Raw genomic sequence first — 16,075 nt, 5'->3', positions numbered from 1 at the left:
TCATACATGACCATCTTTAAGGCATATGCTTTGGCTTGAAAAGCATCCCTAGCCCATAATGAATAGAACCTAGATTTGACCACGGATCCACGACAATTCCAAGCAACCCATCCAACAGAGGCACGAAGATTATTGCGCCACGTAGCATCATATTTGAGGTGGATGTAGTTAGAGCAAAGAGCGTTACCAATTGGGAAATGGCGGAATTAATTTCTTACAAGTCTGCATTGAATGACTTCGTCGTCATCAATGGGCAACTTAGCAACTTGCTTCCTACGATAAATAATTTAGAACATCGTTTTGTTAATCTGGGTTTTAACCGTATTTAAGCAAAACAATTTAATTTCCTCATACTATAAACAGTGAAGGATCCGAATACAAATAGGGGTTTCTACAACACTAGCAATCCTGAAAGGGTGGAAAAATGTATTAGGGCGAGACTAGATCACTAGAAGAACTATTCCTACTCTAACAATTAATAATTAATCTAATTTAATCAAGTGATTAATTAAACGCAATCAAGTCTTCTCTATCTGCCACAACGTGGTGGATCACACAAACACAAAGTATCCAACCCCAGATAAAACAAACCACGTAATTTCTCACTGTATCTCGATCGCCATCAAAACAACAAAAACACAACAATAATTTGAAGAGAGAGAAAAATCGAGCACAACAATGGCGAGACGAGGTGGTGGTGGTGGCTGTTGTCCGCCAATGGATCTTATGCGGTCTGAACCAATGCAATTGGTTCAACTCATCATCCCTCTCGAATCTTCTCGTCTTACCGTCTCTCATCTCGGTGACCTCGGTCTCATCCAATTTAAAGATGTATAATTTTTCTTACTTTTCTTAATCTTCCGAATTTTTTTGTTTTTGTGTTTTGACTTTAATTATGCGTGTTTATGCATTGTTTGATCACTTTTTGATTGTGATTATGAGTTGTGATTGCTCAATTGATTAAGTTTTTGAATTGAATTCATTTGAATTTAAGTTGTTTTACTTCGTTTCATTGATGATTTGACTTTTTATTTTGTGATGATTGAGGTTACTTTGTTTTGTTGATGATTTGACTTTTTTTTTGTTTGTGATGAGTATTCTTATTGTGTTAATCGAGGTTTCTTTGTGATAATTGAGGTTTCGTAATGATAATATAGGTTTTGCTGTGATAATTGAGGTTTCTGATGTGGACTTATTTGACTGAGGGGCGCTTGAAATAATTTGTGGAATTGTATTTTTGTTTTGTCAAGTGATCAACTTGATGATTGTGATTACATTTTGCTACAAATCGCTTAGAGTTGTGCTGGAATTTTAGAGCATGCTGCATTTTTTGTTGTTTGTAGCAATTCAATGCATTCGTAATAGTACCGGCTAGGTGTTTTGATTATGTTTTATGTTGGAGCATTGTGTGGCGCTTCGCAGTTCAAGGAATCAAGGAGTAATTTTTTAGAGAGAAGTTGTATTAGCAATTATGGAGTGTGAAGGAATTATTATCTGGATAACCGAAGTTATTCAGTGTCAACTTGATTTGATACAAATGTCTTGAACATGTCTGTGGTACTATCTAGTCTGAGGTTTATGTTGCTGACTATGTGGAGACACTTGTATTTCTCCTATAAACATATATGCTTTAATATAGATCTAAATCATGTATTATCACTATTATGCAGTTTGTGTACAGTTTTGTATACGTTCATTCGATGGCTTTGTTCTAATGGTTCTCTCATGATTCTCGTAAAATTCTACCCAGAGATGTCTGTAGTTCTTTCAGCTACGCTGTCCAGATACAAACTTCATAATTCTTTACTGTTTGTAGACTTCTTATTTTGATGGAAACAGTTATTAACTTAAGTCAACTCTGTCATTTTTTTTGTTCAGTTGAATGCTGAAAAGAGCCCGTTCCAGCGAACTTATGCGAATCAGGTATGTTTAAATTTGTTTAGGGCTGTTCTCTTTTACGTCCCTTCCATGTGATTTTTGAATTTGACATTTTTGTTGATATTAGAGCATTTATTACAGTTTTATGATGCATCTGCCCGTTGAATATATAGCAATAGCAGCAGTTTTTAAAAATTATTGTAATTTTCTTACCCCGTTGAATGCCCTCTGTGCCGTTTATGTTCCCAGTGTCCTCTCCATGTCTCATGTTTTCTTGCTTACCTATGTTTAACCCATTTGTTTGACGATGGAACTTTTTTTTTTAGTGAACAAAATTTAAAATCTAAAAATTTAACACAGTTTTGAATGCCTTCTTTTAAATGCCATTTGTTGTCGACTTACCGGACACTCTAAACTCAATATTTGCCTGCTAATTCGCTAAGCTTTATAGTTTATATTTCTCTTTGAAGATTAAAAAATGTGGAGAGATGGCACGTAGATTACGGTACTTAAAGGAACAAATGTCAAATGCCGGGATTTCAATCCCACCAAATTCTTTCACTCGAGGAGATATCAAAGTGGATGACTTGGAGGTATACAGACATTTCCTTTCCTTTTTTGCAACTCACTTATTTTATGCCTTTATTTGGGAATGTGCGTGCACACTGTTTCTGGTTTTTGCTCAAGTAAGTGCATTTTCTGTTATACAGGCAAAACTTGTCGAGCTTGAAGCTGAGCTTACTGAGATGAATGCAAACCATGAGAAGCTGCAGCGTACTTATAATGAACTTGCTGAGTATAAACTTGTCATCCAGAAGGTGCCTATTTGGTCTCGTTTTAAGTGTTGAAGTCACATCCTAATTTCGCAGTATTAGATGGAATAGAATACAAAAAGCTATAGTTTTTAATAATCATGATTTCTTTCTTGCTTCACAACTCACGAGTGCTCTCTTGTAGTGTTCAAATTGCAGTATAGGTTCTTTATTTCAGAGCTTCACCTTATTTTTCTATGATCTATTCTTTAATTCAATGAAATTGAGCCCCGACTTTTTTTTCCATTTATCCAGTCTGGAGAGTTCTTTGATTCAGCTCAAAGAAATGCAGCAGCTCAGCAGAGAGAAGTAGAATCAGGGCATGTTGAAGAGGGCCTAGACACTCCTCTACTTCTGGACCAGGTATATTGATTAGTAGTCTTTGTGATTCTCTATTCCTAAGTGATTTTGCTGCCTTTAAATCATCCTTACCATGGACTAACTTTCAGGAAAAATCAGTGGATGCATCCAAAACAGTACAGCTGGGGTTCTGTACTGGCCTCGTTCCGAGGCAAAAGTCTATGGCTTTTGAGAGGATTTTATTTCGTGCTACAAGGGGAAATGTCTACGTAAGGCAGACCATTGTAGAGCATCCTGTTGTTGATCCTGCTTCTGGAGAGAAGGTAGAGATTGATATCCTTTATATTCTCTGCCTGATTATTGCCTACAACTGCCAACAGTTTACCTTTCTTGCCCTATGTTATCTCATAATTGTTGTCATAAATTCTTCATTTCTGACATTTGGCTCGCCTTTGTTCAGGTTGAAAAAAACGTGTTTGTTATATTTTATTCAGGAGAAAAGGCTAAAAATAAGATTCTAAAGATATGTGAGGCGTTTGGAGCCAACCGATATCCTTTTAGTGAGGAAGTCGGCAAACAAGCTCAAATGTTGAAAGAGGTATGCTTTTTACGCGTTCGAATTTAGTCATCATTTTCATTTCATTACGCTGTGAATTTTGGCAAACAAGCTCAAATGTCGACAAAGGTATGCTTTGCAGTTTGCACACGTGGCATCGAATATTGACCACTGTGGGATGCATCGACCTTTATGTAAATGATTTTCAACTTTCTACGCCAATGTTTTCTTATACATAAAGGCTGCCAAAAACAACATATATTTTTGCCTATACAACCGATATTTGATCGGTACATGGCTGAGGCAAGTCTAATAAAGCCAATGTTAGGCTGATATTATTTATATAATGACAGTAAAAAAGCAAACCCTAAAACTGCAACATTTGACTCGCTACCTTGTCTCGCCAGTCGCCACCTTGTCAAGTACGCAACTGCTATTTGCGACCGATTCTGCTATTTAATACAATGATTGCATGCCTAGGAAAAGGAGAGAGAATGAAGAAATAAGAACAACATACTCCTTGTAGCATGATTCTTTGTTAATATGTGTAATGATATTCTATTTCTATGTTACACGCTCTTACGTGAGATCTCTGTTTGTTTGTTTCTTACTGCATAAATTGTGAAAATGTTGATTTCAGGTATCTGGAAGAATCTCAGAGCTCAAAAGTACAATTGATGCTGGTCTTCTGCATCGGGGCAATTTGCTGCAGACTATTGGTGATCAGTTTGAGCCATGGAACCTTATGGTATGCTGAACTTCATTTCTTATATGTTTTGAAATAGAAACATTGAATGTGCTGCATTTGTTACCTTAATTATGTTTGTATTGAATGGTCTAATTTTATTTGATTGCTTATTTGAAGGTGAGGAGGGAGAAATCTATTTACCACACACTAAACATGCTTAGCATGGATGTCACAAAGAAATGTCTTGTAGCAGAAGGGTGGTCACCGGTTTTTGCAACTACAGAGGTACAATTGCCATTGTTAACTAACTATGATTTTTATGTCATAGATATGCTATTTCTTAGGTTCTGACAATTGTGGTTTTCTATGCAGGTCCAGGATGCATTGCACAGGGCAACTTTTGAATCAAACTCTCAAGTTGAAGCCATATTTCAGGTTCTGCAGACAAGGGAGTCTCCGCCAACATATTTCAGGACAAACAAATTTACTACTGCTTTTCAGGAGATTGTTGATGCATATGGGTGAGTCATCTATGATGTTGTGATGTACTTCTCTATGGATGCAACTTTTTTTTTGTAGTTGATGGAGATTTGTGACATGTATAACCTTAAACATATGAACTGGCCCTCATCAAATTTCTCTGCTGCTTTAATACTGTAAATCTGAGATTATGACCGAACAATTTTTTCAGTATTGTGAATATTGATGAGTGGGGACTGGTGAATCCCAGTAGTTTGAGCAAGGTGAACAGTATGATCATGTACACTTTGCCTCATTTGCCTTTAGGTAAGGATGTAATGCATGTTAAGTGTGGGTTTTGGCTTTAGATCACTATTTTTTGGGAGGCTGTCATGTGAATTGAGAGTTGAGACTTCTTTTATCGCTTTCCCTAACAGTAGACTTTTATAAAATCTATTTACCCAAATTAGTAAAATCTTTCTTGCCCAAATTCTATCGTTAGTTTTTGCTATCAATCTATCTTCTTAGAAGTTATAACAGCCACTGAGAATTTTTGTGATATTTTTTTTTAAATGCATCATTTCTAAATTTCTTTTTCACACTTGCAGGATTGCCAAGTATCAAGAAGCAAATCCAACTGTATTTACCGTCATCACTTTCCCATTTCTGTTTGCGGTCATGTTTGGTGATTGGGGACATGGCATATGCATATTACTTGCAACATTATTTCTGGTACTCCGGGAGAAAAAGCTCGGTAGTCAGGTAGTTATTTCTTTCCAGTTAAATTTAGCGTCATTGTGCATTCCAATTTGGGGTGATGGGGTTATAAAATTCAAGTGATCTTAGTCCTTAAAGGAGCCATGGTAGTCATTATTTTTTGGGCATTTAAAAATTAAGTTTAGGCTTATACCTGACTGGATGTTTTTCTTTTTGATACAGAAACTGGGAGATATCATGGAGATGATGTTTGGTGGCCGATATGTCATTTTGATGATGGCAATATTCTCAATTTACACTGGCTTAATCTATAATGAATTTTTCTCAGTCCCATTTTCATTATTTGGTCAGTCAGCATATGCATGCCGTGATCTTTCCTGCAAGTATGGACAATATCTTTGGCTTTTTACATACAGCGGTTCTTTAGTTTAGTGTTGTCATGTTTGTTAATCAGTTTAACTCATTGCAGGGATGCAACTACAGATGGATTGATTAAAGTAAGGGATGCATACCCTTTTGGTATAGATCCTGTATGGCATGGTTCTCGAAGTGAGTTGCCTTTTCTCAACTCTTTAAAGATGAAGATGTCAATCCTCCTTGGGGTTGCTCAAATGAATCTTGGGATCATCATGAGTTTTTTTAACGCCAAGTTCTTCAGAAGTTGGGTAGATATATGGTATGTATTAGAATAACCATGTGCTCCAAATTTTTAATCATGATAAGTGATAATCATGGGCAGTTTTTTTCCAGAGCTGCTGATGGTAGTCATCCTGTGAGTTTCAGTCAAATATAATTTTCTCCCTTTTTATTACCACTCTCTTATAGCTGTGTTTTATTGCTGCAGCTTTCAATTTATCCCTCAGATGATTTTCTTAAACGGTTTGTTTGGCTACCTTTCCGCACTTATAATTATGAAGTGGTGCACTGGCTCTAAAGCTGATCTATATCACATCATGATCTACATGTTCTTGAGTCCTACTGACGAGCTTGGTGAAAACCAGCTCTTTGCTGGCCAAAAGACAGCTCAGGTCTGACCATTTTCCCCTTGTTATTAAATGGGATCTACTCTTTGCATATGAGATAGAGTAATAATTAATGTGTTAATCATTGAGCAACATGATTTAACGGCTCTTTCTATGTTTTGGTATGGCAGATGGTTCTGTTGTTACTAGCCCTTGTGTCTGTACCATGGATGCTGCTTCCGAAGCCTTTTATTCTAAAACACCAGCACCAAAGTGTATGTTTCTTATACATTTGTTTCCTCAGTTTGTTAATTTCATGAAGTGTACCTACTTTACTCAGTGTTGAATTTGCTTTATTGCAGAGGCACCAAGGCGAGACATACATTCCACTTCAAGGTGAAGAAAGCCTTCAAGTGGAAGCAAATCATGGTTCTCATGGTGGGCATGAGGAATTCGAATTTAGTGAAGTGCTGGTTCATCAGCTCATTCATACTATTGAATTTGTGCTTGGAGCAGTTTCAAACACTGCTTCATATCTTCGTTTATGGGCATTGAGGTACCTGCCCTTTGCTTTTGTCGCTTTTTTTTATTCTTATCTTTTGCATATAACGGCAGAATTCTGCAGCACTATCTTTTTGGGTCTTCTGCTGGCGATAGCAACTATTATGAATATAAAGCTTTAACACGAGGTTGCTAGCTACAAGATACTTAACTATATCACTATTGGATATTTGAGAGAATTAATGCACGATGGAGAAAATAAGTCCCAAGATTAAAAAATGTAACATAATGATAAGTGGATTCCCTTTACTATTTCTGAAATCATAAACTCAGTAAGTCATAACTCAAACATGGTTTTCTTGTAAGCAAAATTATAATTATTCTGAATTTTTTATTGCAGCTTGGCTCACTCAGAATTGTCTTCTGTATTTTACGAAAAGGTTCTGATGCTAGCATGGGGGTATGTTAAAACACTTGTCTTTTCCTTTTTCATTGCAGTGCTTGTTGGGTTCAGTTTTGGCTCTGACTTGTTGAGGTTTGCGTGTTTTGTGTTTTTTTTTTCTTTCCATATTTCGACGGAGTCAAAGACTCATTAAGTTGAAAGGAAAAGGACTATATTTTGTTGTAGTTCAATTCACCTATGCAATTATCGATGCACAATATTCATTATGTGTCACGTGGAAACATTGTTCTAGTGAATTCAACACCGGGGGTAAGGCTGTGTAGACGAGTTCTGTTACCCCTGCCATAGACTGAAACCTTTGAGACATATAGACGATATTGTTCTTGTTTATGCTTATTAATCTTTAGCTGGTTTTTAAGCATTTTAGCTGACCAGTAATCAATATGCCAAACATGATGTTGCTTAATGCTGGTGATATGTGAAAAATTCTATGCTGTGTCATTTGGGATTGTTGGGTTCACGATGTTCCTTAGTCATCAAGTCACATTTTGAGGCCATCCTGTAGTCGGACATGGTGAGATTACAAATTTCGGGTTGAATTTTCAACCTTCAACATCCTCCAAACTCATCCTGAAAACTTGAATCTTCAGTTCTCATGCTGTTTTACAGCAGGCCAATTTTACCCAAATTTGTGTATTGCATTGCATTCATTAAAGATGCTTCACATGCGTGGTCTCTTCTACCCTTTTTCTCATAGTGCTAATTCAATAGGTCATATATAATGCACCTAAAAATTCTTATTGCTCTGCTTGATTCAGGTACAACAATGTAGTTATTCTTATTGTGGGCATAATCGTCTTCATCTTCGCTACGGTTGGTGTTTTGCTGGTTATGGAAACTTTGAGCGCTTTCCTGCATGCATTACGTCTTCATTGGGTGGAATTCCAGAACAAGTTTTACTTGGGAGATGGTTACAAATTTTTACCCTTTTCCTTCTCTTTTGTTACCGACGAAGAAGAGTGATGGAATTCCCGAACAAATCATATCTTTATTATTGTTGGCGAGTTGTGGATTTACGACTCGCTTGTTTTTTCTAGTTTCCTTATACAAGGATGACTGAAACACCTTTTTGAGGAACTTTTCGAGATACACAGTGGAGACTGGAGAGAAAGCAGCCCTTCCAATTGTTTATTTGTATTTTGAGAAAATCAATAATCGGCCTTCTGAGTGGGTTTAAGGCCATGTACCATAAATTATTTAATGTTTCACGTTTATTCTTGTACAAAAATAAAATAAAACATTCCATCAAATTTCATTTTCCCCTGTTTTAGGGTTTGGTATAATATTATGGTACCTTTTTTTTTCATGTTGACATTTTGCAGCCGAACATTTAGGTGTGTATTTGCTCGTGTTATTACTCAAAAACTTAAATTATTGCACAGTAATTATTTGTGTAAAATCATAGTTAGAGAGGCTTCTTCTATAAAAGTACTCAAATTGTTGCACATAAACTAAAAACGGATCGTCCCGCAATGTGAGATGGCCATAAGGTAGTTTTAAGAGGGCACTAGTGCACGAAGACATGGAGGAACCACGGGATATTTACACGGTTCACAGACTAATAAATCCCAAGTGGCAATTTGCCCAATTAAAACGCTCATCTCTTATTCTTGGCTTTGGAACAGTGAGAAATACATGATTATTATTGTTTGTACAATTTGTCTTACAGAAAGGAATCATCACCCCTCCAAAGATTCAAATAATATAACTTGCACAATAATATGGTGTTGATAATGCTAAAGCATACTCCTCATACACTTCCAAGTCTTCAAGCACACTTGTATTACATTTGCACAAAAGTCGGCGGAGTGAGCAAGTGATCACCAGCCTCAAGATAGTCTGCTGAAGTTCTGAAATTATTTGACAGCAGCAACTGTGGAGACCAAGTTGTTGATGCCACACAGGTTATAGCCTCTGCAAAGTTTGTAGTATCCATCATCTCCCCAGTTTTTGCCCCACGAGTTCTTGATGATCCAATACGGCTTGTTTTGCCTTCGATTGGGGGAATATCCAGACGAGCCATATCCAACAATAAGCACCCCATGTTCCAAATCATCCGAGCAATATTGTGGGCAGGAAACTCCGCTAATATAGCTTGACATATAGCGTGCATTGATACCCACTGCATTTCACATGATCCCGTTATTACAACAGCATTACACGTGAAAATCACATAGATACTGTTTCTGCATGACCAATAATCCAACTAGTGTCACTGCTACTTCACCATATAAAAAGCATGGAGAATTTAGAGTCATTTTGCTATATTCTATAATATTCTTGAACCGAAGATAGTACAATCGTTACTCAAGTATGTGTGTATTTTCCTGGAATGATGAATAGACAACGGAGGGGCAGATTTTACATACCAGGGAGAGGACCATATTTGACGAGATTTGCAGCCATTTGATCTTCATCAGCAGGAACAACACTGTAATTAGCAATTCTAGCAGCAATTTTAGTCTTGTCAAATTTGCAGGTGCCATCCCAAGCAGTGTATGGGTAATCGTCCTCTCTCATTAATCCGCCAGCTTTAAGAAGGTATTCATAAGCATTGTTCATTAGACCACCTGCGCAACCAGCATCACAGTCATCTGGTTCCCCCTCTGGATCACACTGCAAATAACAGTTCACACCATTTTTTAAATCTCGACAGGCTTTGCTTTATGCATGAAGGAAAGTAGCTCATTGGTTGTATCACAAGGTCCTGATCTATGTTAAGCTTTGGACACTCTTTCCGTTACTAACCACACTTTATGTTATCCAGAGGCATGGACTTTTTCAGAAAATAGTCGTGTCAGGCACTAGGCACTACGACACACTGTGTCTGAGAAACATAGCCCAGAGCTTAGTGAAAACATCCACACACTCATGAAATGAACACCCTTTTGCCCACGTGAAAAGAAAAGTCGTTGCAGGCCTTGCCAAGGAAGACATGAAAATGGCAGATACCAAAATATAGACAACTCAACCGTCAGCTTAATTACATGTCATAGGAAGACATGATCAACATATGATTACCTCGAGTAGATGAGCATACTAAAGTAAAATTGTACATATAGGGCCTTCGTTAGAAGTGTGATTGTTGTTAAGAAGCGTAAATTCATAACAAAAGAAAGAGCGCACCTCACGATCACAATCCAGAAGTTGTTGCTCGCTCAGGCTCTCAAGTTTACCCGTCGCTAGAAAATGTGCGCCTTCCAAGCCTCCAGTCGCGCTAAAACTCCAGCATGATCCACACCCTCCCTGATATTTACATTGTCAAATGACATCTCCCATTTCAAACTTAAGTTCATAAACCCTATAAATGAATTGAAAAAACCATTCTTCCCAAGAAACCATTAGAAAACACAAATCATAGTTCCAGTGCCGGATCTTGACAAAACATATAGAGGTAGAACCCCTTGCAAAAAGAATCACTAAATTTATATAAGCTGCCAAAATTACAAACAAAGTGAACCAAGTGAGACTACTGTGACAAGCAATGGTGGAGCCAATCACCTCCTAAACAATGAAAACAATGTCCATTAGTTTAAAATTTGATGGTATTTTCCAAAAGTTGTGCCTTATGAATTACTCCTAAATTTATAAACTTCTGTTCCGAGTTCAAATTCTGCCTCCGAGACTGCAACTGATAAACCAATGAACAATTGAACGACTAAGGTCTTGTTCTTTTAGTATAAAACATCGAACTGAAGTCAACTGAACTCGAACCAAGTCCAAAAAGAACTTGGCTTAAGCAACCCAATATAAACCCAAAATCTTTACTCACAACAAATTAACATAAGATTAACATTAAAGTACCTCTCCGTCACATTCTTTTGTTTACATTTGATTGGGACCGTGGGACGACAACTTTACATTTTCATACAATCAAATCGACATCTTGGAAAATACGAGTAACCAATTGATATACTGGATTACTACTTACTACTTTACTAGTTCACCCTTATTTATGACTCCGCCACTCCCTCCAACTCAACCAATAAAAAGTCAACTATACTAAGACCCGGTTCTTTTGACTTAGGCTCTGTTCTTTTGGACTGAAATTGTCTGAACTGAACTGAACTTAATGGAGCTGAACTGAACTGATCTGAACTGAAATAATAATAAAAAGATTATATTATTATTATTATTATTAACAATAATAATAATAATAATAAATATTATAATAAAAATAATACCAATAATAATAATAAATATTATTATAATATTATTCATTAATAATAATAATATATTAATATAATCTAATAATAATAATCTAATAAGATATATAAAAAATAAAATATTAATATAATAATAAATAAAGTAATAATAATAATAATATATTACTAATATAAATGATAACATTATTAATAATAATAACTAAAAAATAAATAATATAATAATAATAATAATAATAGGTCTAATATAATAACTTATTAACATAATAATATTAAATATAATAATAATAATAAATATGTGATTAATAATGAGTATATTAATAAAATAATAAATATTAAATAATAACTTATTAATATAATAATATTAAATATAATAATAATAATAAATATGTTATGAATAATATTAATAATAATAAATATATTAATAATAATGATAATAATAATAATAATAAATGTATTAAATATAAATATAATAATATAAACAATACGAATTAATTATGGGTTTTTTTGTCATATCCAACCTTTAAATTTTTTTTTTTTCCACACACCACCTTTAAAAAAAAAGTTTGTAAAACACAACCTTTAATAAATTTGTTGTCAAACACGACTTTTTTGATGAAGGACTTAGCATTTTGCAATGGGGTAACTTTCAATCGATGTTTGGATAGCAAACGATGTCGGTTTGAGGTGTTCTTGGACTCGTTGGAAAGGTGGAAATACAAGATTTTCATGGGTTATCAACACGATGGTCAAAAGTGGCCTTATGTGGGGTCTATTGTTGTGTAAAGTAAGGCTGGTCGGAGAGATTAGCTAGTGGTCGGGGATTTTTAGTGGGTATTTTAAAGAGGTTATGATGCTTTGTTTGGTCTGAAAATTGGTATATAGGTAGGTAGGCCGTAGTTGTGTTGTTTTTTGTGGTTGTTGGTTACAAGTGGTGGTTCGAGAGGAGTTAATTTGAAGGTAAAAAACATTCAAAAGAATGTCAAAGTAGGATTTCTTTTTTTGTGGGTCAATTCACTCACCTCAAACCAGCACTTACAACAAACAACTACAAAAAACAACACAACTACGGCCTACCTTACACTCCCCGCTACCTACATACCAATTTTCAAACCAAACAAAGCATCATAATCTCTTTAAAAGACCCACTAAAAATCCCCGACCACTCGCTAATCTCTCCGACCAGCCTTACTTTACACAGCAATAGACTCCACATAAGGCCGTCTTTGACCATCGTATTGATAACCCCTGGAAAGCTTGTATTTCCACCTTTCCAACGAGTCCAAAAACGCCTCAAACGGACGTCGTTTGCTATCTCAAACATCGACTGAAAGTTACCCCTTACAAAATGTTAAGTCCTTCGGCCAAAAAGTCGTGTTTGACAACACAAAATTTATTAAAGGTTTTGTTTTACAAACTTTTTTTTTTAAAGGTGGTGTTTGGAAGAATATTTTTTTTAAAGGTTGTGTTTGACAAAAAACATTAATTATTAATAACTATAATAGTAATATAATAAATATAAAAATAATATAATATTAATAATAACAATAGTAAATACATTAATATAAAAATAATAATAAGAATATCAATAAACATAATAATAGTAATGTTCAAATAAACTAAACTGATCTAATCTGATCTGAACTGAATTGAGCTGAACTGAATGGAGTTGAGCTAAACTGAACTGAAATTAAGTCCAAAAAAAGAGGGCCTTCCTTACGCTCATTTCAATCCAAAAATACGTCTTCGAAAAGTACTACATTAAAAAAGACAAAATAGAAAGCAAGAAAGTGGTGATGAGCTACCTGATTTTTAGGAGGAGTAACAGCACCTTTCTCCCTCCAATCAAAATCAACCGGAAGATTATCAATCGGCAAAATATCCGCTTTATTAGCATGAGCAGGATACTTAAGCTTCTTCTTACTCAACCCCAAATACTCTTTCCTAAACTCATCCGGACTCAAATCCGAGAACCGGGTCACCCCATGTTTCGCAGTCGGGTCGAGCTTCTGATTAATCTCGGCTTGGCGTAAGTTAGCCTGGAACACACTGAACCGGTAATCGTGCTCCTCTTGGGTGGCGTACGTTTTGCCGAAACGTTTCTTGAAGTGTGTGAAGTGGTGGTGCGGGGAGAGGTCGCCGGAGTCGGTGACTTGTTCGATCAGCTGTTCGTCGGAAAAGTCGCCGGAGATGGCGGAGATGAAGGTGGTTAGGAAGAGGAGGAGAGAGAAGTAGGAAGACATGTTTTTCATGTGGGGAAGAGAGCTGAGAGCTGAGAGTGGAGTGGGATTGATTATTGATTAAATGATTACTGGTGGGAAAGTTTGAGACTTGTGGTGGAAGGTTGGACGAATGGGAGACTGACACGTGTTTTATGGCAGGCAAGTTGATTTATTTAGTGTTGATGATATAGTTTTTGCAAATTAGTTTAGTTGTGTTTTGCCTAGTTTTTTAAAGTATTTTTGGACATAAAAGTGCTTTTTGGCCAAATATATCATATACTAGATTTTGTGTCCGTGTGCTACACGGGTTATAAAATTGTTTCTCCTCTAATTGCTTTGGACTTTTTATTCGTGTTCAATAATAGAAGTTACATAGAAAACACGTTAAAAGATACGGAAGAGCTGTCTTTCAATGAGTAGTCACTTATTCCCTCATCGTCTTAAATTGTGAATTTTAATTAAAAAGATATCAAAATATTATTAAGTTATTGATCGCATTTTTTGTTACGTTAATTTGGTTTATTTCAACTCCAAAAAAAAAAAAAAATCCTCAAATCACATAATATTCTCCTATGTTTAGGGTTTCCTGTTTTTCCCAACAATGGCAGTTCGATATAACGCAAACTTCTCCGCAACCATAGCACACAGACACAAGCGCCTCACCAATTCTTACCGTTTTCATGGACTCTTGGTTTTGAATTACGGTTGAAAACACAATCATTATCGGTTGCTTAAAATCGTGGTCATTCTTAAGGTAACATATATGTCGCTTGTAAGGCTCTTGGGACGTTCCTTTGATGTTATTTTTGCTTAATTTGTGAGATTTCTTTTCAATTGTGAGGTTTAACTTGTGCAATAGCATATTATACTTGACAAATAGATCATCTACTATCAGTTTTATGTTAACTTTATATAGTCCATCAAACCCTCAACCTTATTCGAGACGGTCTTGTAATAATATATTATTATTGTGGTACATCGATCTCACATGATCGGTAAATTCATTGTTTTTTGTGTATTACATCGAATTACCTAATTTAATTTAGTATGAGACGGTTTCTCAGTAAACTTGCTCGGTAAATAATTGAATGAGACGGTCTCATAATAATAATAATAATAATAATAATAATAATAATAATAATAATAATAATAATAATAATAATAATAATAATAATAATAATAATAAGTATTTATGTCACTCTAGCAGGTCACCATCTTGAGGTAGCCATAGTGTGGTCGCGAAGAGAGCACAAACAAGCCCAGAAATCTATCAATTAGTTTGGCCATAGTGTGCTGCTTATGCGCATGAAGTCATGGAAGTTACTCACTTTTAAACAATCTTCCTCCGTTCCAATCATTTGTCTATCGTATCGTAATCTTAAAAGCACGCCTCTCTGTACAATCACAATCTCAGGAAGAAAATTATATCCTGAATACACTACTACAAATACAGGCAACCACAACGGCCCTTTAACAACGCTTATTCACGAAAATCATCAAAACACGTTGTAGAATTGATTCCGCGAATTTTACCAAACTTAATTACAACGGTTCTGTGTTGTTAACCGTTGTTATTGGTTTTAACAACGGGTCATACTTAAACAACCGTTGTTATTGAGAAAACTAATAACAACGGTTAAAATTTAACCGTTGTTAATGGTTTGGCGCCAAATTAGTGAAAAGTAATAACAACGGTTATATTAGAACCCGTTTTTAATACGTTTTAACAACGGTTGTAGACTCAATAACCGTTGTTATTAATATTATGAAAATCTTAAGAACAACATATTGCTTTATTCTGTTATACGCTACAAACACAAACACAAGCTAATCTCGCTACTATATCATCCAAAACACCCGATCGTCTCTCTGTCTTCATCTCCGTCACTTTGTTGTCACGTCTTCTCTCCTCATCGCGCGTGTTTATCAATCAGGTATATATATGTTTCTTAGCAACGCTTATTATAACTAGATATAGGATTTTTTGGGTTATATTATCTAATTTGTTGATAATTTAGCTTAATTGCTTTCCTGAATTTCGTTTATTTGTTTGCCTATTATTGTATTTTCTGAATTAGTTGCCTATTATTACGAATGTAGAATAATGACTCGAACTTGGATGATTGATGCAAATATGAGTGACCGCACCTACAAGGATGGTTTAGCTGAATTTTATGAATTCGTTTCGAACAATTTGAAAGGTTCTTCTAGTATTGCATGTCCTTGTGAAAGATGTGGTAATATTAGCTATATGGCTTTTCCGGACGTTAAAATACACCTAGAAAAGTGGAGATTTAGTCGATCCTATACACTTTGGATTTTTCATGGGGAATCATTAGAGGAAGAGAATAACT

At 35.5% G+C, this 16,075-nt stretch overlaps 2 protein-coding genes across 2 annotated transcripts; one reads left to right on the top strand and one right to left on the bottom strand.

Annotated features, from left to right (window-relative positions):
• Positions 1-410: 410 nt before the first annotated feature.
• On the top strand, positions 411-8,642 carry LOC141611539 (V-type proton ATPase subunit a3-like). The gene is made up of 18 exons (XM_074430105.1): positions 411-831; positions 1,879-1,923; positions 2,349-2,471; positions 2,589-2,696; positions 2,946-3,053; positions 3,140-3,313; positions 3,451-3,588; positions 4,187-4,294; positions 4,412-4,519; positions 4,607-4,755; positions 5,302-5,455; positions 5,633-5,793; positions 5,880-6,086; positions 6,255-6,438; positions 6,564-6,647; positions 6,735-6,928; positions 7,274-7,333; positions 8,095-8,642. Exons 1-18 carry the CDS (start codon positions 679-681, stop codon positions 8,297-8,299), a joined length of 2,463 nt encoding a protein of 820 aa, XP_074286206.1. The 5' UTR covers positions 411-678; the 3' UTR covers positions 8,300-8,642.
• Positions 8,643-8,915: 273 nt separating this feature from the next.
• Positions 8,916-14,263, bottom strand: LOC141611540 (cysteine proteinase 15A-like). Its single transcript, XM_074430106.1, has 4 exons — positions 13,305-14,263; positions 10,463-10,582; positions 9,706-9,952; positions 8,916-9,458 (listed from the first exon to the last, which is right to left on the bottom strand). The coding sequence occupies exons 1-4, from the start codon at positions 13,749-13,751 to the stop codon at positions 9,193-9,195; spliced, it is 1,080 nt and encodes a 359-aa protein (XP_074286207.1). The 5' UTR covers positions 13,752-14,263; the 3' UTR covers positions 8,916-9,192.
• Between the last annotated feature and the right edge of the window lie 1,812 nt (positions 14,264-16,075).

This window comes from Silene latifolia, chromosome 11 (assembly GCF_048544455.1).
Source record: "Silene latifolia isolate original U9 population chromosome 11, ASM4854445v1, whole genome shotgun sequence".
Taxonomy (NCBI): domain Eukaryota; kingdom Viridiplantae; phylum Streptophyta; class Magnoliopsida; order Caryophyllales; family Caryophyllaceae; genus Silene; species Silene latifolia.
The sequence above is the reverse complement of the archived record's forward strand: the minus strand, read 5'-3'. Positions and strand labels throughout refer to the sequence as shown.

Coding starts and splice junctions, on each gene's coding strand:
- LOC141611539 (XM_074430105.1), top strand. CDS start 679: ATGGCGAGACGAGGTGGTGGTGGTGGCTGTTGTCCGCCAATGGATCTT. Junction 1,924..2,348: donor AGCGAACTTATGCGAATCAG/GTATGTTTAAAT, acceptor TTCTCTTTGAAG/ATTAAAAAATGTGGAGAGAT. Junction 6,087..6,254: donor AGAAGTTGGGTAGATATATG/GTATGTATTAGA, acceptor TTATTGCTGCAG/CTTTCAATTTATCCCTCAGA.
- LOC141611540 (XM_074430106.1), bottom strand. CDS start 13,751: ATGAAAAACATGTCTTCCTACTTCTCTCTCCTCCTCTTCCTAACCACC. Junction 10,583..13,304: donor TTACTCCTCCTAAAAATCAG/GTAGCTCATCAC, acceptor TGTAAATATCAG/GGAGGGTGTGGATCATGCTG. Junction 9,459..9,705: donor CAAATATGGTCCTCTCCCTG/GTATGTAAAATC, acceptor TGTGAAATGCAG/TGGGTATCAATGCACGCTAT.